The sequence below is a fragment of the Melanotaenia boesemani genome, chromosome 7 (genome assembly GCF_017639745.1).
Source record: "Melanotaenia boesemani isolate fMelBoe1 chromosome 7, fMelBoe1.pri, whole genome shotgun sequence".
NCBI lineage: Eukaryota > Metazoa > Chordata > Actinopteri > Atheriniformes > Melanotaeniidae > Melanotaenia > Melanotaenia boesemani.
Window position 1 is genome coordinate 9,313,765 of NC_055688.1, and position 22,763 is coordinate 9,336,527.

At 38.1% G+C, this 22,763-nt stretch overlaps 1 protein-coding gene across 5 annotated transcripts in view; it reads left to right on the plus strand.

The window, feature by feature from the left end:
* glra1 (glycine receptor, alpha 1) overlaps positions 1-22,763 on the plus strand; it is a 130,376-nt gene that overhangs the window by 16,219 nt on the left and 91,394 nt on the right. For 3 of the 5 annotated variants that reach the window (XM_041989963.1, XM_041989965.1, XM_041989966.1), the window contains exon 2: positions 13,402-13,526. In XM_041989963.1, coding sequence (XP_041845897.1) covers positions 13,402-13,526 — 125 coding nt within the window. Of the gene's footprint in view, positions 1-13,401; positions 13,527-13,801; positions 13,814-22,763 lie in introns of all 5 variants that reach the window. The other 2 variants (XM_041989962.1, XM_041989964.1) reach the window with 1 other exon arrangement.

The window sequence follows — 22,763 nt, forward strand, 5'->3', positions numbered from 1 at the left end:
ATGCACAGCAAGTCATCTTCAAAAGAAGCCAAATACAACTTTATATACTTTAATGCATTAATGAAATTTATATACACACACATATATATAAATATATATTATTATTGTTTTTTATTCATTTCTTTATATTTTCAATAAAAATCCTAAATGGAAACTTGATGACTGAGGTCAGAGATATAGGTAAGAGAGACAGGGTTCTTTGAGCCCAACTAAACAGAGCAGTATAATGCAAACACAGATGAATAAATCCTGCTGATGCTGGATTTCAACCACAGATCTCTGGAGGGTTGTAGACGTTCTCTAAAGTTATCTGTCCCAGATAGCAGACACCTTTGGACCTAAACTGTAAGTGCTAACAGTAGCAATGTTATTTAGGCCATGTGTGGCCCTAATGTCATCAGCCGGGTCTAACTTGAGGAATGATATGTGTTGTATGAGCTATAAATGGATGTTTCAGGCTCAGGAATAATTCTTTAACCATTTAATTCTCAATCTGAAATAATTAAGTAAGATCTGATAGGTGACCATGTTATTCTTGATGGGAACCTGATTGCAAGTTTGGACACAACTTGTAAAAATATCTGCAACTATTTTCAGAAGAAGAAGGTTTTTAGTGCCACTAATAAGATTAGAGACTTAGTTTTGTTTAATACAGCTTTTAGAGTAAACATGCAAGAACATGGAAAACTTATTAAATTTAAGTACTCAGATCCATCTTGCATCCTGCCTGTACTGGGTATCTTACTTGGATTCATGTTATCTCTTGCTCTGTCACTTTTTCTCTTTCTTTTTTTCCCTTTCCTATAATAATCTCTTATTGCACTTCTTTGCTGAATCAGCCATGATGCGCATTTAAACAGCCAGAATGTTTCGATCCATTTGTCACCATGTGACGCAGCGTGTAAAACAAAACTCGGCTGCTTGTATGGTGCGATTTCTCAGCCTCAGGACACTGCTGGGAAGCAACGGCTCACTGGTGGTGTGAAATGAGTCAGGAACGCAGAGTTTTAAGGCCAGAAAGGTATATAGTTAACATTATCTTTAAACTCCTCTTAGTAGCTGAGTAGCACTTGAAGTTGGCTTACTTGATGCCCATCGATTAGAAGATTGTTATAAGACTTTTGTGAGGCTACCAGCTTATGCATTCAGGGTGGAACTATTTTCAATCATCACCAAAGTCTGCTTTGGAATTTATCAAATAAACAAAGAAGTCTGGTGAAGGTGGGACACAATTAATCAGCCATAGTCCAAGGGATGGAGTGGTTGTCCACTGGGTTTGATCCTCATATTTTCAAAGCGTCTCACAGAACCACAAATGCCCATCAGTGTGTAGCTGTAGAAAAAAAAGCACTGCATATTGTATATATAGTGTATATAAAAAAAAAGCCGGTAGAACATAATCAAGGTTGAGAAGCTGCTTTAAAACAAAGCTTCTTCAGCTATAAAGCACAGAGGTGGATCGATCATGCTTTGGGTTTTTTGGTGCAGCCAGCACCACAGGGAACACTTCATTGGTCAAAGGAATTGATTCAATTAAATACCAGCAATTTCCAGAAGCAAACTTTACCTCTTCTGTAAAAATGTTGAAGGTATAAGGATAATGATTCCAAAAACACCTATAAAATAATAATTCAGTCTCACAGCACTAGAGGTTGTGTTTGCAAAAAAAAAAAAAAACAAAACAAAAAAAAAAAAAAACTATGAAGCGTTTCTGGACTTTCTGGAAGAAGCATTTAAAAGGCCATTTTTTTTAGATAGTGCAAGTACAATTTTTTGTTTTGACCAGGAGGAAGTTTTGCTTAAAATACTTTCCTTTTAAAAGTCAGGTGATCTTTTGCTCAGACATTAAAATTCATTTTGACATGAATGCCCGATCCTTTGTATGCCATCGCATGTTACCACAACGCTGGAGATGAAGGTGTTACAAAGGGTGACAGCATCAAGTATTTTGCTCCTAACAACCAAATGAACTTGAATCAAGTCACGCTCTGTTTTAAAAGCTCCAAGTAAAGGGCTGAACTGTCAGTAGTAGTAGTGTCAGTATAATTCAGCCTGAAGTGTTGTCCCACGCTTCTTGTCCGGGAGACATTATCTTTGTGTCGAGGACACGCAGCTGTAATCCCAATCTGTGACTAATCCCATTGTGCTGTCATCTGCTCAACAGTGTGTTTGTTCGATGCTAATTTGAGAGCCATTTCACACACAGTTTATGCTTTATTGTAGCGTCTCTGCAGCAAATGCTGCACTGAACAACAGGAATTAGTTTTTTTTGTTTTTTTTTTTCTAAGAGCGTGATCCTATCACACTTGTCGTCACTGCAAAGAGGATTAAGCTTGGATTTGTCACATTGCAGCAGAAATTATTGGCATAGAGATAATCTCTGATCCACCTAATTTGCTATCACAGTGAGAAGAATTGGATATGTTATGGGCCTTAAAACTATGATGTCTGCTGATTGATGGGCATCGACTGTGCAGGGTAGGGAGATGTTATCTGATCAGTGATGGCACACAAAACGATGCCTTTGTCCAGGTTGACATTGGAGGATATTAGTTCCTTATAAACCATTGATAACTACAAATCATTCCAATCAGTCTGTGTCTGTCTCTCAGCAGTCAGCCCCTTTTAACCTCAGGGATTTCAACAAGAAACAAGCAACTGTGCTTTTTTAAATAGGCAATTACCACAACAGGATAATCACTCATAGAAAAAAATCCTTGATTTAATCTCAGCAGTTATAGTGATATCAGATAATTGTTATCATAATCATGCTCCACATGATTTTAATAAATGCAATTTGGATAGAGAAGCATTTTTATTGCTGCTTTAAGCTTCACACAGGGATTGATAGAAGAAAAGTTCTCAGATGCTGAGCTTAAAACTATAGGATATTTAAAATTTCAGCTAATAAAAACGTCCGCAGTGAGATTCAGCCTTCAAACAGGCATGGTTTATCCATGATGAGTTGAAAGAAATAACTCAGATAAGCGTTTTAGTGGGGCCAGTGTGTGAGTCACACAGCTCAGCCCTGGAGCGCCGTCTGATGTTGGATATGTCTGAAGACCTCCAGCGGTCCTCAATGAGGCGCCGCTGTAATTTTAATCAGTAAAGATGATCCCAATTACAGATGTAAGGATCAGAGCTTTCTGTCTGGTTTCTCACACTCACTCATGTTTCCTGCTCAGCTGCTGAGTGGACAGATATAATTTACAACATTAGTCTTAGAGGATAGATCTGTTTACGAGCTGCAGGAGTGAAGTAGGACTGTCGCCTCATGAGGGGAGGGGGGTGCATTTCTGTAGGGGTTTTTCTTGTTCATGCATTTAGGATTCTCTGCAGATGCTCTGGTACAAAACATCTAACACAGAGATGAATAAGACAAAAGGGTCAATTTGAAATCCACATTTAACCTAAGATGCTCACCCTCTGGAAAATAAAATTATCCAGAGGGTGAGCAGGTCTCTTATTTCATTCAGCTTTCTGCAGTTGAAAGGGCTGCACCAGTGGTAAATAGTGATGGGAAAACATTCTGTAGAGCAGGGTTTTCAATGAATAATACAGAATAGTGGATTTTTTTTTTAACTATTTCTTCAAGCATCACACTATTGCACATTGAATATTTTTGGTGAAAAAATATATAGATTCTAATCTTTTTTGCTTTTTTATTTTTGCTTGAATTTGTATGTGTAAACCAAATAAAAATCAATATTTTCCACTTTAGAGGAGTGTTTACATAATGTGCAGTGCAGTGTTGGCCTGAAGACATGCGACCTTCTGCTAAGACAACAAGGACAGCCAGAGGGAAGTCTGGAGATGACACACAGGAGTTTAAAAACAAAAAACTAGAGCTAAAAAAAGAAATGGTAAACCACTCCTCAATCTTATCTGTTTATATTTTTCTTTGTTTAAATGATTTTCATTCGTTTTAGTAGAGGACATGCATAAACTGCTCTGTCATTACTTGTTTAGCATCACATTAGTAACTCAATGAATCAAATCAAATTACGTTAAATTTTAAAGGACATGCCATGCTACGAAATAGCAGCAATTTCCCATTTTGCCATCTCGTCCAATAAGCAGTGATGATGAGAGACAGAAAAACAGTCATCCCACTGCTCACCTTTAATTTCCTAATCCTGAACAACTTCTGTCTTAGTGAGATGACCTTTTAAAGTGTTTGTCATGTACCCCTTTCTGTTATTCTCAGATTTTACATGATTTCTTTTTGGATTTTGTCATTAAAATGCCCCGTCTGTGGTATTCTGTTATGTGCTCTTAAATCTTACACCTCAGACATCTCTGGCTCTCTTTTGATAAAACTTGAGGTGTGAAACATGTTGGCTTTGTGCACTGACATTTAAAAACTGCAGGATTATCAAATGGGAGGTCTGCAACTAAAGGTCAAAATTTCAGATTTTGAAAGGCCACAAAATGTTCCAAGTGTTGATGTATCGTGTTGCTGATTGGCCTAAAGCATGCCTCCATCAACTTTGTTCCAAATTTAAAAGTGTGTTTGTGTTGACTCAGACTCACGAGGTGGCAGACAGAAACAACGTACACAAGAACACAGCTATTTGTTAAAAGGGTTTTTTTTTTCATCTACCTTTCCCCACAAAAGTCACAATGTCAGGATTGTGTTTTACTGTTATGTTGACATATACTGTGTTTGTACCTTGTAATTCAGAGATCCTACTGGGCATGGTGGTGCTGTTAATTGGAGATTCTCCTCACCTGGCAGTAATGGGAGATGCCACGCACCTGCTGCTGTCTGGCCTTACCAGCCTACTTAAGAGCCAGTTTGCAATCTATTCGTTGCCAGATCGTTGTCTTACCCTAGTGGTACAACTCCGGCCTTTAAGAGATTTATTGTGTTTTGTATACGGTCTCATTTGTAACAGTTTTTGTCTTGTTTACCTAGCCTACAGAGGAATGCTGTTTTTCCAGTTGGAAAGACCAACCACAAGCTATTCTTCTGGCCTGCTGCCCTGCCACCACCCTCTGCCTCAGTAACTTTCAAGGACTCTGTAACCACCCAAAAATAAACTTGTTACTGCTTTACAGAATCCACCATCTGCTCCTTCCTGGTTCCTGCCTGTCTTCCCACAAACCTTAACACACAAACAAGACGGATCTGTGTTGTTGGAGTATTGATTTGTGTAGCAGTGTGATGTGTTTTAAGGCTTTTTTTCTTCATATTGGCATGGATCTCTGCATTTTTTAAAGAAAATCTGTTAGCAAGGTTAGTTCCAATGCTGTCTTGGCTATGTTTACCATAACAGAAACAAAGGACAGGAGAGTGTGTGTTTTATGTGAAAACAGGGGGATAGCAGAGCGACATTAAACGTCACATGCCACACCTCTTGGTTTTCCTGTGCTAATATAAATGTTAGTTTTAAAAAGTTCAGATAGTTCTGAAAACTGTGCACATGAAAATAGATGCAAACTAAGGATTTAATGATGTATTGATCTGCAGTGACACAACCTCCAGATGCAGTAATCGTTTCTGAGGCGCACTTGTAGTTTCTTTTTATGATTTGATATGAATGGAAGTGATTGTGTTTACCCCTTAAAGACCCACTCCAATGCTTATGTGGAACTATTTAAAATGTTCTCAGTGGTCTTTAAATTGATTTAACAAAAATCACAAACTGTGCCTTTTCCCAGGACTCTGCTTCTACCGAGAACCAGTAGCTCATTAGAAATTCACCCGAGTTTTGGGGGGAGTCAGCACTGCTCAGTCCCCCCCGTCAAACATTTTGTTTCTGTTACTTTGAGTAAACTACATTAAAATAGAGGGGAAATGTAAAATTTTTATCTTCGCTTTTTTCCCTCCCGTATTTGACAGAGGATAACACCATTCTAACAATGATTTCATGCACACAGATGCATGGTTTCAGCACAGGGTGGGGCAGGGGGTCCATGACTTTTTAGTATTTGCATGAAGGGTGTCCTTAAGGAATGTAGGGAACCACTGATATTTATCCCTTGTGCAAACACAGAAAAATCTGTGGTTATCAAATTACTCATGTTAATGTCTACAGGGCATTAGCAAAAGTCCAAAACCAGGTTGATCAGAAAACTCATCAAGTTGTCTTTCCCTCAAGTCCCGGTTATGCTCTCTTATGTATGTAAATGGGGACGTCCATTTCAAACATTGTCATACGTTGCCGACATACTTCCATGCATCTTTTACATTGCCATGGTTGTTAAGGCTATTCATCCACTAGTAGGCAGTGTTGAGTGTCAGAGTTCAATCCTGCGATTCAACATCAGTTTGAGACACCGGTTGGCAGTGGTAATGCATCGTTTTAAAGTTATTTCCAAATACTCGTATAGCCTTTTTTCAAAATCTTGAGCAATTTCAACAGTTGTCCTCGTCTTCTTTCTTATTCTGCATTTATTTTTATTCCTGTTCCTCTCCTTCTTCTCTGGTTTGCTTCTTTGCTGGTTGCATGTCTTCTGCTCAGCACTGCCCTGATTTCCGATGAGATTGCTTCATTTTCTGCATCCACCGACGGATTGCTAAACTCCTTGAAAACAGACCAAATTACGTATGTAACTGATGCAGAAGACAGACGAAACTGTCCATCTGTCTGCCTATTCGTCTTCTGCGTCAATTGTAAATGGGCATTCAGACTGTGGTTGGATCTTGTGTGTAGACGATAGTAACAAAAACTCCAGGAGCTGATGCACTGTGTCAGGAAAGCCAAAAATCCTGATGTTTTCTGTTCATTTAAACTTTAGAATTGCCTGAAAAAGAAAAACAGTAAAATGAAGAATAGCCTTTTACTCTTAAGGAAAGAAAATCCTATTACAGAGTTTATCTGACAGGAGCTACTAAGAGAGAAAAATTAGACATTTAGCATGCTAAGCAGCTAATACAAAAAAAAAAAAAAAAAAAAAAAGAACATGCAACTATCACTGCAACATTCATCAAAGCCAGGGCAGCATTCGTAATGTGATGTTCACTTAAACTTTTCAGTCCAATCATCAACATTATCAGTCATGATGTGTCTAATGAAATTATCTATGTTGTGATTTATGATCATGACAACATCATCAGCATCACTGTCGTAATTTAACAGCAGAGACAAGCAGAGAGAGCACAGCCTCATCCTTCAGCCGTGGACGCACCATGAGTCATTGCTCGCTTAAGACTGAATTAGAATAACATCAGTTACAGAAGAACGACAGTGTCTCAGTCATATTTTTGTCTCATTATATCTATATTTATTGCTGTACTAAGATAGAAATAGCTTTTTTTCCATGTTGGAGTTGGCAATTATCTACACCTTTACTCTATTATTTTTGCTTCAAACAATTTTCAGGTCCTCTAGACTAAATTTTACTAATAATACACAGATTTTGACATCAGAGACTGTTGGTGTGGTTGTGTACTCTTTGTGTCTACGCTGTGTAAACCAAATTATATTTATTTAAACAAAAAAATCCCAGCATAAATAAATGGGTATTCATGCTTCTCAACATGTTAGCATGGTGCTACTGGGCTAACCTAGCTTAGCATTTCCATTTTGTTTAGTCAGATACCAATCAACTGCTTAGTTCCACATCAACAATAAAAGAGAAACATAACAGATGAATTCTTGTAGCCACCTGATGACTATATACTAAATTTCTATCCTCCTGAACACTTCTGGCTCCTGTGCTGCTAGATGTATTCCTTTCCCCACCAACCAGTTTGGTTTACCTGCTTTTTGGAGAGGGACAGGTAGCCCACGGTGGCTTTATATCAGACTGTGTTTGCCGAAGACAAATATGCAGGAGCTCTGAAATTGAACTATCCAGTAAATGACCTAAAAAGTCTTTGTATTTGGTTATTTAAGATGAGATTTAGTTACTGTGTCAGAACATTTTCTGTATCTGTGTCACATTGTTTTCATCCATAACCTGCCCTTTTAAAGGAATAAGGGCAGTTCCTTATTCTGTTGATTTAAAAGGTGAAAGTAAATGTCAGTCCAGATTCTGACCCATTCTTTTAGCCCATAGTCGCTGAAGGAAATGCCTGTTTTACACAAGCCACAAATCTTCATCAGTGATCACTTTGATGCAAAATTGGCATTTTTTAAAAAACAAATCAGGAAAAAAGTTAACTTTGCTTAAAACTTGTCATTAACTCAGCAGTACATTTTTAATCTAGTGATACAAAATTGAAATTTTTATGTAGATACAACCAATACATCTAACGTGACAGCATGAATTCAGCAGCTTCTATGGTGCAAGCGAACAATGCCAGCTCTTCCTTTTTGTACTACAAATAGCAAACAAGCAATCCAATCAACTTTCAGCAGTGCCCATTGAGAATGTGAGAAGTCTAGACTTTTTCATAATTCTCTTCTTCTTATGCAAATTGGGGATCTTTGACTTGATAGTTTAATTATATTTTTTTAAATCTGAGAGATCAAAACAGGAGTTGTGCACTTCTCTCCGACATGTTTTTTCTTTAGAAGATACAGCTAATGGATGAAAGGTCCTCATCCTGGTGAGTGTTCAGATGGCTGTAATGAGCCCAGACACACCAGAAATCATGTTTTAGGCATGTTTGTTCTCAAAATATCCCTGGTGTTACATCGCTATAGATTGTTGTTAGCAAGGTGATATAAACTGAATGTGACCTGTAAATAGAAAGATTGTGCTTTTTTTTAAAAGTGTATCAGGACATTACTCTTTCTGTCATTGAAGTATCTGTCTGCATAGATCTCAGCCCCTGCAGATGAATATTTTTCAAAGCTGAGGGGCAGATGTGCAGTCCCCCAAAAACATAAAATGCATAGCCTTCAGAGATGATGTTTCAGTGTTGGTTAAATGTTGAATAGCATGATAAATAGCAAAAAAAAACACATTCAGCATGTTTATTTTCTTCATCATTAATCAGTCAGGGAACAAGCATAAACTTAATTCCATCACTGTCATTAATGTTCTCAGTTAAGATCATTATACTATCATTAGCAGCATAATGATTGGCACCATTTAAAGCTGTACTGTAGTCACACAGAGTCTGTGTTTGTGTGTGCCTGTAGTTTAAGGAGATCATGTAACTCTGCAGGTAGTACAGTCACTTACCTGGTGACCTTACAGGGCATGGTGGCCTAAAACGGCTGGTAGCAACCTGATTTGTCCCTTTTTATTTAGTTTTCCAATCATGGCACCGCCATGATTTCCATTTTCACCTGGAGGAATTATGATTCTGATCAGCAGCTTCCCGATAAAGCAACATGCCGACTGCATTGCGTGTTTATGAATTGCTAATGGCACTATTTATCATGCTGTATGACACTATTTACCATACTGAAAGTCACGCTTAGTGGTTTTACATTTAGAAGGTGAAAATTTGAACGCAATCGACTGTATCATGTGTCATTTTAATTTATGTGAGATTAATCCAGCAGTGGTCCTCTCCTCCCACGCACTCATAGGGAGCTATAAGTTAAATAGAAATCATTCTTATATTTACCTTTCATCAAAATACCTATGTTGCATTCACTGTTAGTCAGGATTGGTCAGATAAAGATTTAGTTTACTTCACAAATGATCTGAAATCAAATCAATCTTAATTATTAAACAGAGTGAAAGAGTGACATACTCATGTTTTTCCACTTGATAGCCTGAACTGAACCTTCTTAGGAAAATAATTTGGGGTGTTTTCAATCATTGATACCCTGAGCTGAGACAACGTCCTGATGTCTGAGACTAGCTGCTGCTTGGTTTGACATCTGAGTGCTGCAAAATGAAAATGTTTCGCCTCCAAAATAAATTATTTCTCAGAAACATAGTCCACAAACTTGTCTGTAAAGTTTGGAGTAGGCAGACCCAGAATAAGACATGCATGTTGGGAAAAATTCCCATTAGGACATAAATCTTGCTTCATGCATTTTTATGAGTCATGTTTTGGCCCAAATGTTCAAAGAGGTTTTTGATCAGTAAAGTGAATGACCAGGACTTCTATGCCAGCTGAATTTGAAATAAGTAATAGACCAGTCACTCCAGTGATATACTGTCATATTGAAATTTAATTTTTAACATAAAACTATCTTTTTAAACATGTACATGGGTGCAACAGGTTTATTAACCCATCTGAACCCCCCTCCCTCCTTCTCAGCATGAGTGTCGAGTACTGTAGTTCTGTTAATCAAAGGCCATAGCATCTCCAAGACGTGCCTGAGATGTCCTTTGATGTCTTCTTACACTGACAGTTGCAGTACGACTCGACACACATCATTCTGGGCTGTTAACCTATGATCATGAAACATGTTGGAGTGGTGGTGGAGAAAAATAGCAAGTTAGTGCCATATTTCATTCTTTGCTCCAACCCATCAACTTGGTTAGCTATGAACACCACAACCACCCTTTTAGTTTTAGACTTTAAAAACTGTTCGAACAGGAAAACATAATGGTTTACGATTGAATTATAATGTCCACCACATCTTACAAACCTCATGTTGGATCAACAAAAAGTTGTGTTTCTTTTGGAAAATGGCAAAGAAATTATAATTAGATTTTCTTTAAATCGATTAATTAAAAACCACTGAGTCTGATTTTGATTTTAAGACATGAATATGAAAACAACCAGCAACAGCAGCAAAAAAGTCCCACACTTTTGTCCCCACAGCAAAACACTGGCTTATTATCAGCTCTGTTATCTGTCAGATCACCAACAAAAGGCTTTTAGGTGTGATTTTTAGCTTTAAAAAAAAATATTTTAGAGAAGTGGAGCAAAGTGATTAAATTTGAGTAAAAAGAATCTGTCTGTTCACATCGATATGATTGTTAACAATAATGTTAAGTCATGAGTTACAACCCTACTTCCAAAGCAACTGGGATGCTGCTGCAAAATGTAAATGGGAACAGAAATCTCATAAAGCAGTCTGTTGTTTTATAACACAACATAGAAAACATACCTAAGTGTTAAAAGTGAGCTGTCTTACTATTTAATGAGAAATATTAGCTCATCTTTAATTTGATGGCAGCAGCATATATCTGTGAGATTTGGAAATCATAACTTTATGTTTTAATTTGCAGCATCCAAACTCTTTTGAAATTAAACTTATTTATTATGTGGCTAACAAGACAAAGCAACTAATTCCAGCTGCTGTTGTTTATTAATTCAGAAAGAAAAACCAACACAAACAGGTTTTGGAGTTCTTCCTAAGTCATCTTTGTTAACAACGCTCCTTTCTATGCTGTAGTTAGATGAAATGGGTCACTACAGGACGTTATTTATAGTCTGGATCATAATGCTGCATGTTCTTTCTCCAGGCAAAGGAAGAAGTGATGCAATGAAATAATAAAATACAAACTGCACCACAAGTTCCTGCTAATGTCCTTCCACTGAATGTTTACAGACCCAATCAGACCAGGCTTATAACAAAATCAGTTCTTTTCCAGTCAGACTGGAATCAAACCTAAACACTAAACAAAAAATTACACTTGCTTGTTCTTGATCAGTCACTTAAACAAACCTAAACGTCACTGTGTAAAGCTGCAAAGGGGAGTGGATGTCATTTGTAAGGACAAATCTAAATTTCAGATTTTGTGTGCAAGAACTTATGGACAGATGGTCATATGATACTGTCTTAATACTTGTGGATATTTCAGCAACTCAGGATGTTTGGGGATGGATTATATATATATATATATATATATATATATATATATATATATATATATATTCTTCTACAAATTTTTGTAATTTTTGTAATTAATTAATTGTAATTAGTTTGTCACACCCCTAATACACACACACACACACACACACACACACACACACACACACACACATATGTGTGTACATATATATATATATATAGAGAGAGAGAGAGAGACAGACAGACAGACAGATAGATAGATGTGTTTATTTGTGGTATATGTGTGGTCTAATTAAAAAGATCTGATATCAACAAAAATGTTGAATTACCTTTTTTTTTTGTAGTTTTTTTTGTAAAAGTAAATTATAATTAAGCCTCAGTGTTGTTTTTAATTGCTTATGTCAGATATCATCAAATATATTGTAGAATGCATGTTTGAAGAGTCCCAAGATGCAGATTTCGTCCTGCTTTGGATCATAGTAGTGTAGCATTAAGTGTGGTACAACCATTTAAATGCGTTATCTCTAACTTTCTTCCTCCTGTTCAGCTGAGGTGTCTCAGTACTTCAGAGTCATTCAGAGTCATGGGCTAATCCTGAACTGGCTATTTGCTTTTCAACAGCCTTGATCACTCTTTGAACTTATTCTGCAACAGCAGCTGTTTGCTTTGGTCTAAATCTGCTGCCTTTTCCATTAAACTTAACAAAAACCTGATTGCTTCCTTTGGCTCTGTCCAACAGTTTTGTCTTAAGTGTGCATGTTGCTGTGTTATGGACTGATGGAGGCGGAGTTTTTGTATTGTATGTCTATTGGCTGAAGGCCATGCTGGGGATTTAATATTATGCAGAAAGCATCTAATGAGCATGATGGACTTAATAGGGTAAGGAGCTCAACTGCAATACCGTGGCCTTATTGTAAAATCAGTGTGGGACTCAGCAGGATACGGAGCGGGTTAAGTGAATTATAGCATTAGTTTGAATAACAACATCAAGAGAAAGTGTGTGTCATAACCACTAATGCATTAAACTCACAGACGGTAAACGTTCACGTTTAACTATTTTGTTTTTAATTAAAGGTCAAACTAATTCAAATAAAGTTTCATTCATCTTATTTGAAGCTTTGATGCAAACAGGTTTTGTCATTTGCCTTAAAAAGCGTTTTAAACAATATTGGCATGAATGTTATTCAAGGACTGATATCTCCAAAATGCAAACATTTCACGTCATCCTTTTTGTTAAAATTAATGGAAAAATTGCACAACTCAGCAGTCCATCACACAGGTGCATTTAAATCTCTCTAATGCATTCAAATCAATTCATTCATTGAAATACTCAAAGAAAAAAATGCTAATTTTTGTAATGCTGCAAGCTTTTCATAACTAAAACTAATTTCCTCAACAATCGCTCTATCTCAAATATTCATTTTATGCTGCTTCTTCGTTTGCTGTTAAATGTCAGGTTTATAAACTGTTGCATTGTTGGTACTGAGCTGTTGTTACTACTGTGATGGGAAACATGGACTGTTCGTACGTATTGAAAAATACAAGCTGCTGATGCAGATGATCCTAAACAAAAGCAGCCATCTGCTTATATTCAGAGTTCTTAGTTTCTCTACTTTAGGATTGGTTGCAGCCTGACAGTGCGTTTTTCTGATGTTGCTTTCACCAGCTACTGAACCCAAATGGAAAATTAGCTGTGTGTGTACTTGACAAAGCTAATAACAGTGGTTTCAGTTTTTAACCACAGCACCTTCTGTCCAAACATTTAGTCTCTAATCACATTTTTCTTGATGTCTTCCAGCTTGGCAGCATCCAAAGAAGCTGCAGCGAGGAAAGCCGCCTCCCCGATGCCGCCATCTGAGTTTCTGGACAAACTCATGGGTAAAGTTTCGGGTTACGACGCCAGAATCCGGCCCAATTTTAAAGGTAGGAGATCCCACCAAGACTCAGTCGGATAAGGCAGGAATGTAGCCAAACGTTAACCTGGAAACAAATTTTTCTCTGCATTTTATTGATGTTTCAAAATACCATTTTAGCAAAGATTATCTCCAGAAAAAGGTTTGTATTTATTGATTTTATTGAAAGAAAGAGAGAAAAATGTTCATACATTAGTGTTGCTAAAATTCTTTGCTCTATGTTTAACAATCTTCATGTTTTTGGTTGTTCTCAATCTTTTGATCTCTTTTATTTGCCCTTTGCAGTGTGGAACAAAGGTAATTCTAACCATTGTTCAACTTATTAAAGCAAAATTAGTTTGTTTCAGGTGTTTGGTCCCCGATCCTGTTTAATTTTTAAACCAAAGTTCCCATGCCTGCTCTTTTAGCTCAAATAAAAAAGGCAAAATATACCCATTAACATATTAGAGTACCTGCAGTTATCATGATGCTAGTTGGCTACATTCCTTGGTATCCACACAATATCCTGAGTGCTTGTTTTGGTGGTCAAGGTAATGTGCCTCCCTCCTGCCAGCGTGCTGCCGAATATGATGTCTAATGATAATGATGATGACAATATAATATTTAGTGACCTCTCCCTGAATGTTAGCCCCCATAAAGACACATGTCAGAGGTTTCCATGTTGAACTGTCTCACATCAGGAAGGCAGTCTGGTATTGAATACGTTTCTTGACACTCCAGAAGTGAGGCAACCCTTCATGTTCATTAAAAATGTCTGATAATACAAGTTTGACAGAATGTACACAGCACCTTGCAGAAAGAAATAAGATATGAAACTGGAAAAGATAAAACTTTCAGAGCACAGTCGAAGGAACAAAACTGGAAATGGTTTCGCATCGTGCTTTTCAAAACTGAAATCACTTTTCAACCATAGTAAACATAACAGAGTGGATGGAAATTTGTTCCTGCTGCTGTATAATTTAACAACTTATTAAGTAACAAAAACTTATTTTCTATGAACTACTCTCCACTCTCTTTTGTAATTATCATCTCCAGTTTATCATTTACTGCCCAATCTTTGCTTATTTTTGATGAATTATTGTTGTATAATTAATATTTTTATTACATTTTTTTTTTAAACTTTGGGTTTCCTAACTTTGGCTTTGCAATCTGCAGTAGTTGTGCTCATTCAGTTACAGTAGTATTTTCTCTCCAAGGCAGTTCAAAATTCAAAAGAAGACTTTTAGACTAACTTCAAGTTTGTTTTTATGCAAACTTCCAAAGGACCACCAAAGGGAAGATTTGCTGCTGCCGCCTGCATCATGTCAGGATGCTGTCAGAAACTTGTCTGCATCTTTTCATTAAAAAAAAAGAAAAAGAAAAGAAAAAGATTTATTACATTGTGTACTAATATTCTGTTCACTGAGCATTGAGATGCACAGCCTGGAAGAGTGCTGCTGGGGAGCTTTCTTTCTCTGCTGAGCTCATAATGGTATATTGCATTATATGGTGATCTTTATAAGTGGGATTTCTCAGCTAATTCGGGACAGAATTGAGCAGAGTGGGGGCGTTTCACAGTGACTAAGTGGGAATTATTAAACCTGCTGGGGCTGCAGAACAGCTGAAACCATTTGCTCTTTACGTGCAGAGATTCTTTTGCTCAGGTGTTTGTCTGGAGTCATTTCTATTCACATTTCTATTTTTGAAATATGATTTCTCTTTGGCTCTGGATGCCGACAGTCCAGTTAGTGCTGCAACGACCTTTACAGATAAGGATTTAAACAGGCATTTATTAGAATTTATAGCTTTAATTCTTTTTTATTTTCACATGATGTAATAAAAGGTTAAATGCAGATAAAAGTCTGGCAGAGAAGAATATATGTGCTGAATAATTACAACCCACAAGTGAATTATGTAATAAATAATTATAAATTATTTATTTATTTTTTAAATAATTTCTAGGGAATGATTTGTAATGAAGGTGCATATTCAGCAGGATGAGCCTGACTTTATATAATCTGTTTAGGTAATTGCGTCAGGGGCTATTGTTAGCAGACAGAGCCTGATATGAATTTCCAGATTCTGTCGAGGCTGTCAGGTCAACAGAGTTGGAAAAGCTTAAGCTCTCAGACTCTGTTCATTCATGCAGTTTTTCTTCATGCCTGCGTGTCCGTCCCCCTACCAGCTAACTACACCACTGCATTAATCACACTCATGAAATAAACAGCTTGACAGCTCTGCTGCTTAATAAACTCCAGAGGAAAAGGCATAACGAAGTTGCAGCACGGTATTCACACGGGAGGCACAAAGATCTCTGAAAGTGCAACAGTTCTCACGATTTCTGAGTCAACCGACAGCGTAACAGTGATGATGAGATCAAACTGCATTTCAGATAAGTGACATTTAGATTTATGAAGACAAGTTGATGTCACAGGGTTTGATGATAACGTGCCACCACCACCCCTGTTTATTCACAGGAAAAATAACAAAAAAGAAATAACTGTCAGGTTTTGTATTCCTCTGGTATTACTGCACAATGAGATGTGGCTGAGGTATGAAGTGAAGTGTACCCAGTTCTGGTCACTTATCCATCACAGGGTTAATTTAATAGACATTATTCAGTGCTGTGCATACAAATGTCCTGCTCTCCAGTTTCAGCCCTTATCATTTCACTCACAAGTGCATTTGCGAAACTTCTGTTTGCGTCTTGAATTTTTTGAAAAACAAGTCTGTTAAAAAGTCTTCAGCAATAGAGATTCAGACATGATCCTGACATTACTTCGGCTCATTTAAGCTTTCAGTTTTAAATGATTCTGTGCAGCCACAGAGCAAAAATCCACGAGTAGAAGTTTCTCTAGCACACAGAGGAAACCTGGGTTTGAGGAGAATGAACAAAGCTGTAGAAAAGGACATCTGTTCTGCAGCATCAGTTGCTAAGAGGAATTTTTTAAAGTAAATTAGAGCATAAAGCTAGGACATGTTGACTGTGCAGGCAGAGTTTTAAAGGAGAGCAGTAGCATGTGGATGCCAGAGCACAAAAACTTCACACCACAACAGGTTTAAATCTAAAACTTTAACCCAACAGTGCTAACCTCTGCACCACTCTGTCACTAACAAGGTGAAGGCAGAGTTTACCCTTGGTTCCACTGGGTGTTAGAAACAAATTCTCTTCTCCTGTTTGACTTCCTTCCCTATATGCTCTTCTCCATTTGATGTGGCTTCTGTCAAAAGTAGGCTGGATTCAGTGGAGAAGGTTGAGTTGCTCCAGGTACAGGTAGATAAAAGTTGAATCGTCGCACACTGCAGAAATAAATGAAGTTCAGCTTTATTAGAATAGCACCAATTCACAACAAGTGTAAAGACATTTTGACACAGTCAAATTTAATCTGAATCATTATAGTCCAATTATAATCCAATTTAAACTAATCCAACACGTGGTCTACAGCCGTCCACTTTATCATAACTGTCCATAAGCCAATTTATAAGCAATAACTACCTTGCTAATGAAACCTTGCATCAAATCTCTTGAATTTCAGTCCTCCATCCTAAGCACTGTGTGACAGTAGAGCGAAAAAACTCCCTTTTAACAGGAAGAAAAAATGGCATCTAGAAGGGAAGAGAAGTGCTCATGTGAATCATGGCAGTCTCAGTTTATGGTAGCAAAACCACAGGATGGCTCAGGACCATCCAAGCCAGTCCTACCAGTATAAGCTTTATCAAAAAGCAAAAGCTTGAAGTCTAATCTTAAACTGGGAGCTGGTTCCACAGAGAGAGGCTCAATCATTAAAAGTTCTGCCTCCTCTTTAGAGACTCTAGGAGTAAACCTGCAGACTGAGGCCAAAGTGCTCTGCTGGAAAATAAAAAAATGGAACTATGAGATTTTTAGGATCCAATAGAGTTTGGTTACTAAGGGCTTTATATGTGAGGAATAAAAATCTAAATGCTATTTTAGATTTAACAAGGAACTTATAAAGAGAAGCTAGAAATATGATCTGCTGCCAGTACTTGTCACAACCCTTGCTACAGGATTTTGGATCAGATGCACACTTTGAACATTTTTTGGACAGAACAATAATAACTAAGTGCAGAAGTCTAATCTAGAAATAACAAATGCCTGAACTAGTTTTTCTCCATCACACTCACATTGTAGGGTAAAGAAGACAGCCATAGAAGCCTTTTATTTATATGAGTCAAAGTACAGGTCCTGATCCTGGTCAAAATGAACTCTAAGCGTCCTCACTCTAGTAATGGAAGCCAAGGTAATGGCATCAAGAGTAATTACACAGTGAGTCAGTGTCTTTCTGAGGTGCTGAAGTCCAAAAACAATATTCTCAGTCTGTCTGAATGTAGAGGAAGAAAATTCAGTCATCCAGGTCTTAAAGACATCTTTTTAATCTGACTAACTGACTGGTTTTATCAGGCTTCATGGATATGTATAGCTGAGTATCATCTGTATAGCAATGAACATTTATGTCTAGCTGTCTAATAATATTACAAAAGGGAAGCATGTACAAAAATCTAAGAACAGAACTGTAAAATATTCCTAACTTACTCTGGAATGTGAGGATGACTCATTGTTTACATGAGCAAACTGGAACCTAATGGATAAATCTGGATTAATGCAGCCTGATGCTGTTATGGCAAGACTTGCCTTGAGTTGCGATAAACAGCTGTGTCACATGACTGAGATGGACCTGGATAAAGGCAGGATCCAGTGTAAGTGTTACAGGCCACGGAGGCCTGATATCAGATCATCTAGATCAGGAATCCTCAATACTCACCCTTGAGGGCTGATGTCCTACAGGTTTTAGAGGTTTCCCCATTATCAACACACCTGACTCAGCCTTGTCCACATTTGTATCTTAATAAACTTTTTTTTTCTTAGTTTTTGTATTTTCATACATGCCTTATTATCATTAATTTAAAATAATAATAATAATAACAGTTGTTACTAATATTTAATCAAATCAATAAGTTAAAACTGAACGCAGAACCACAACAAACAAATCAAATAAAGGGCAAAATCTTATTGAAAAATACTTCATACCAGATGGAAATTCTGTTCCAAAGTATGTAATGTTATAGTAGTTTTTGGGAAAAACAATGTAACTTTAGATGCACTAAATTCACTTTTTCTCGATGCACTTGTATTTAAATCCAGCTCCCCATCTCAATCTGTCACTGTGTACTTGGCCCGTACCATTACATTCCCTGTCTGAATCTCATCTTATTAACAAAAAAGAATCAGCTGTTTGAGCCAGCTTGTTTAAAAAAATTGTCTCTAAGAGCCAGCTTCTTTTAACATAAGAAATTAAAATTATTCCTTTTAACATAAGAAAGTAGAATTAGAAGTCTGTGGAAAGCACAAGTAAGATTCCCTCAATTTCTGACTTATGTGTAGATGAGTGTGAAACATGAAATACGTTATCAAGAGCTGGGTAGATTTTAACCAATCAGATTCTGTGGCCAGTGTTTGCCAGACTCCCACCTTAACTGAGAAATGCCCACACGTTGCTTTGCAGGGTTACTGACTCTGAACAAATAAAGTCTACATAAAACTGTGTCTGTAAGTTTATCATCACTGTGGATGACAAAACAAGAAAAGTAAGTATGGAGGACGTTCAAAATTTAAAATGCTTAAAAACTGCAACATTACAATCATTTTATTCATAATTGTTTCCTTGAATCAAAGGTGATTGCTCATCATCTCCGCCCACACAGTTTACACATTCATCAGATTAGCACCTGCCCTGCTAATTGTGTTGTACAGCAATATTAGAACAATGGCAGGGGAGGAAAACGTGAGAAGAAAGAGATGAGATTAGCCCAAAGCTATGAATAACCAGCATGAGAGGAAATTACAGTGATCATGACTCGGGGGTCTTCTGTGTGAGCAAAAAGCTTCCGATTGATTTAGCAGGTTCCTCCATCTGAGAAAGGAGAGGAAACATTCCTGACACATTCAGGACAAGCCATTTATAATCCATGAGTTCATCCTTTCTATCCTTGTCTTCCCTTGCTTTCTCATTCTTATAATAGTATTTTCCTCCCCCATTTTTAACCACCATCCTTCATTAACTGACTCATTCATGTTTTGAATCCTTTCCTGCTCCTTAAACAAATACTTTTTCAGCTTTTTTCCTTATCTAACATGTATTTTTTACCACTGTCCATTTCACTTCTATGAACTTCATTTAACTCATCCTTTATTATTCCTGTCCTGCTCCCACAGTTCTCATTGCTTTTTAATTTAATTTGCTCAAGTTTATTCTGTTCTTTAATTCACTGTGTTCTCCTTACATTTGCTTTTGTCTTCTTGATTGTCATTATCCTTTCCTACATGTTCAGCCTCTCCCCGGAATTTAATTTTCCCTTAATTTTTTTGACAAAAGACAAGGTCAATTATACAGAAATCTTCCTATGCATATTTCACCTTTCCTCTCCTTTAGCCTCCTTCCTCCTCACTCATTCGTTGTGCTTTCTCTGTACTAAAGTCTTGTTTACCCATTCCACTTATTCCTGATACAAATTGACCCAGCTGACCAGGTGGGCTGGCAGCAGTTGAGCTCATATAGCAGGAGGATGTTGTTCAGCCCCTCAAACAGCAACACCAGGCCTTTCTGATCTGCTACACCGTGTAATGAATGGCCACATGGTGCTGTACAGATAAATGAGTGTGTATGAGAGTGAGAGATATGAGGGTTGGAGTGAGAACCAGGGCCGGAAAGGTGTGTTTGTTGTTGTCTGTGTTTGTGCGATTCCCATTGTGTGTGCACGCACTTGATGAATGGCACACACTACAGTTGCGACTCCCCTCTCCCTCTTTGCCATAACCTTGTCCTTCCTCATCACTCAAGCTCAGCACAGCAGCAGCAAGGACAATGTCCAGGACCAAGCTAGGGATCTTAAACTTGACCAGAAATGGGCTGCTAGAGAGCTGACTGCCACTATGGAGCACATACCCACCTCTGCAAGGCAGGAATCAGTGACAGAAAATACCCCAAATGCATTGCCATCCTTAAAGCTCTTACTATTTCAGCAGGTTTTCATCTGCAGCACCACTCTGAACAGCCACAGTAGTTGCCTTAGCTTGAGTTTCCTCCCTCAGCTACAATCCTTTTATTTCACACTGCTCCCTCGGATGGTTTGGCAAAGCTCCCTCCTCCTCTCTACTCTTAAATCCCTGTGATGATCAGCGTGAAAAGAAAAAAACCCTCTGAAAATCCAGCGCTGTGTCACTTTACTGCTGAGCACAGTTCTTGTCTGAACAAGTGGATGCAAGTAAATATACAGTGAGGCCATATAGTTTATCCTCTTCCCTCCTTCTCCTTGGTTTCCTCCTCCTCCTCCTCGGTTTCCTCCTCCACAATTTTGTCTTTCTTCACAGCTGGAACACTTGTTGTTGCACATAGCTTCACTTACTACATTGTATGACTCCCTCCATGTTTTTCCCTGCATCTCTTTCTCTCTTGCCAGGGCTGAATGTGTCTTGTGGGGGTGGGGGGTAGTTATTAGCTGTCAGAGCTTGACGTTCATTTGGTGTTATCAGCACTTGTTTAATGGCTACTTAATGGGATTAATGGGCATAAGGTAATGAGTGTGGGTTGGAGAAATGGCTGCAGGGGGGAAAAATGGATGAGTGAGGGAGCAGGGGAGAGGAAGAAATAATGAAAGGAAGAGAAGGCAGCATTGCAAATGGCTAACAGACTTGGAGTGATTTGCTTACGGCAGGAGATTGGAGGGAATAGCAGATGGCAAAGGTGCAGTCCAGGGCTTCACACTGCAAACACACAGAATATGTTTCCACTAGCTTAGCACCAGAATTTTGATGCTAACACAGTTCCCAGTGGACTTAAGGGTTGCTCAGCTACAAACAATACTTGCAGCTGCAGCTTTGAAATTCAAACTGTAATATCTTCACCCTCCTGCTTTAACATTGTGACTCTCTTAAAAGATCCAAATGCAAAAATCTACTGGAGTGAGTGGACATCATCCCCTTGTGGAAGGTCTCATGGCTGTTTTAGTATTCCAGGTAATCCTTTCTGAGCTAGGAAATTTGGACGGGAACTGTAATGCACTAAGCGAGGAATTTTAATGTCGTCAGAGAAGTGCCACTCCCCTGAGTTATGACAAAAATATTGATCACGCTTCAGTGTCTAGGAGGAGGCAGACGAGCAAGGGCAACGAAGAGAGGAATATTGAAGAGGATAATGGCAAAAAGGCAGCCAAATGTATGATGAATGAAAGAGAGACTGATGGGATCGTGAGGGGAAGAAGCAGAAAGGATGTTTGCATAGATTTTGCAGCGAAAGAAGCAGTTTAAATCTTTTCATTACTTGAAGACAAAATGATCAAGCTCACCATCAAACCAGCCATGTTGTGGAAATGAATGAACTTCATATCTCTTCAGCCATTTTGCTATAAATACCTCCCATCATTATTGTTTCTTCTTGATCTAAAGATAGCAGATTCATGGGGCCTCTTTAGCTCAAGGCTGTGCACAGCTAATCTGAGATGTGTAAGAAGAGTTGATGGCTACATCACTCTGCCTTCCTCCCTCTTCAGTCCACTGGTCCATGTCTAATAAGTTTTAAAGAAGGGAATCCTACTTCATGAAAGGCCATTCAGGCCTCCTGTGAATCCCTTCACACCTTTAATTAGCAGCATGAAGGTGAAAAAAAAAGGTTTATCAGTGTAAAGGCCCATTTCTGCTCGATACAGAAGACGGATAAGCAGACGGGTGGATAGTTTTGTCCTTCTTCTGTGTTGGTTAGGTGCATAATTTTGTCCATTTCCAGGGAGCTTAGCTATCTGTTGCTCAGTGTAAAAGATGGAGCAGTACTACTTGAAATCGCGGGCGCAGTGCTGAGCAGAATAACTGAAATGTGACCATCGAAGGAAACACACCAGAGAAGAAGAGGATCAGTAAGAAAACAAAAAAGCAGAAGAAGAATGAAGACGAGGACGACATCTGTAGAAATTGAACCAGCTTTGGGAGAAAGGACATACAGCTTCAGCCGCCAAATGGTGTCTGAAACTGACGTCGGCTCGCGGGAAGAATGAAGCTGTGCAGGAGTTGTCGCCAGGCTTAACGTGGCAGGTGTGGACAATCGCTGGCTGACGGGAGCCGCCCATAAGTACAAAAAAGACAAAAAAATTCTTCATCTGACAGAATTCATCTTTGTTTTCTAACGCAAAAGGACGGGTGTTTTTTTGTTTTTGTTTTTTTGTCTTTTCATTTCCCTTTCAAAACCAAGAGAAGTGACTC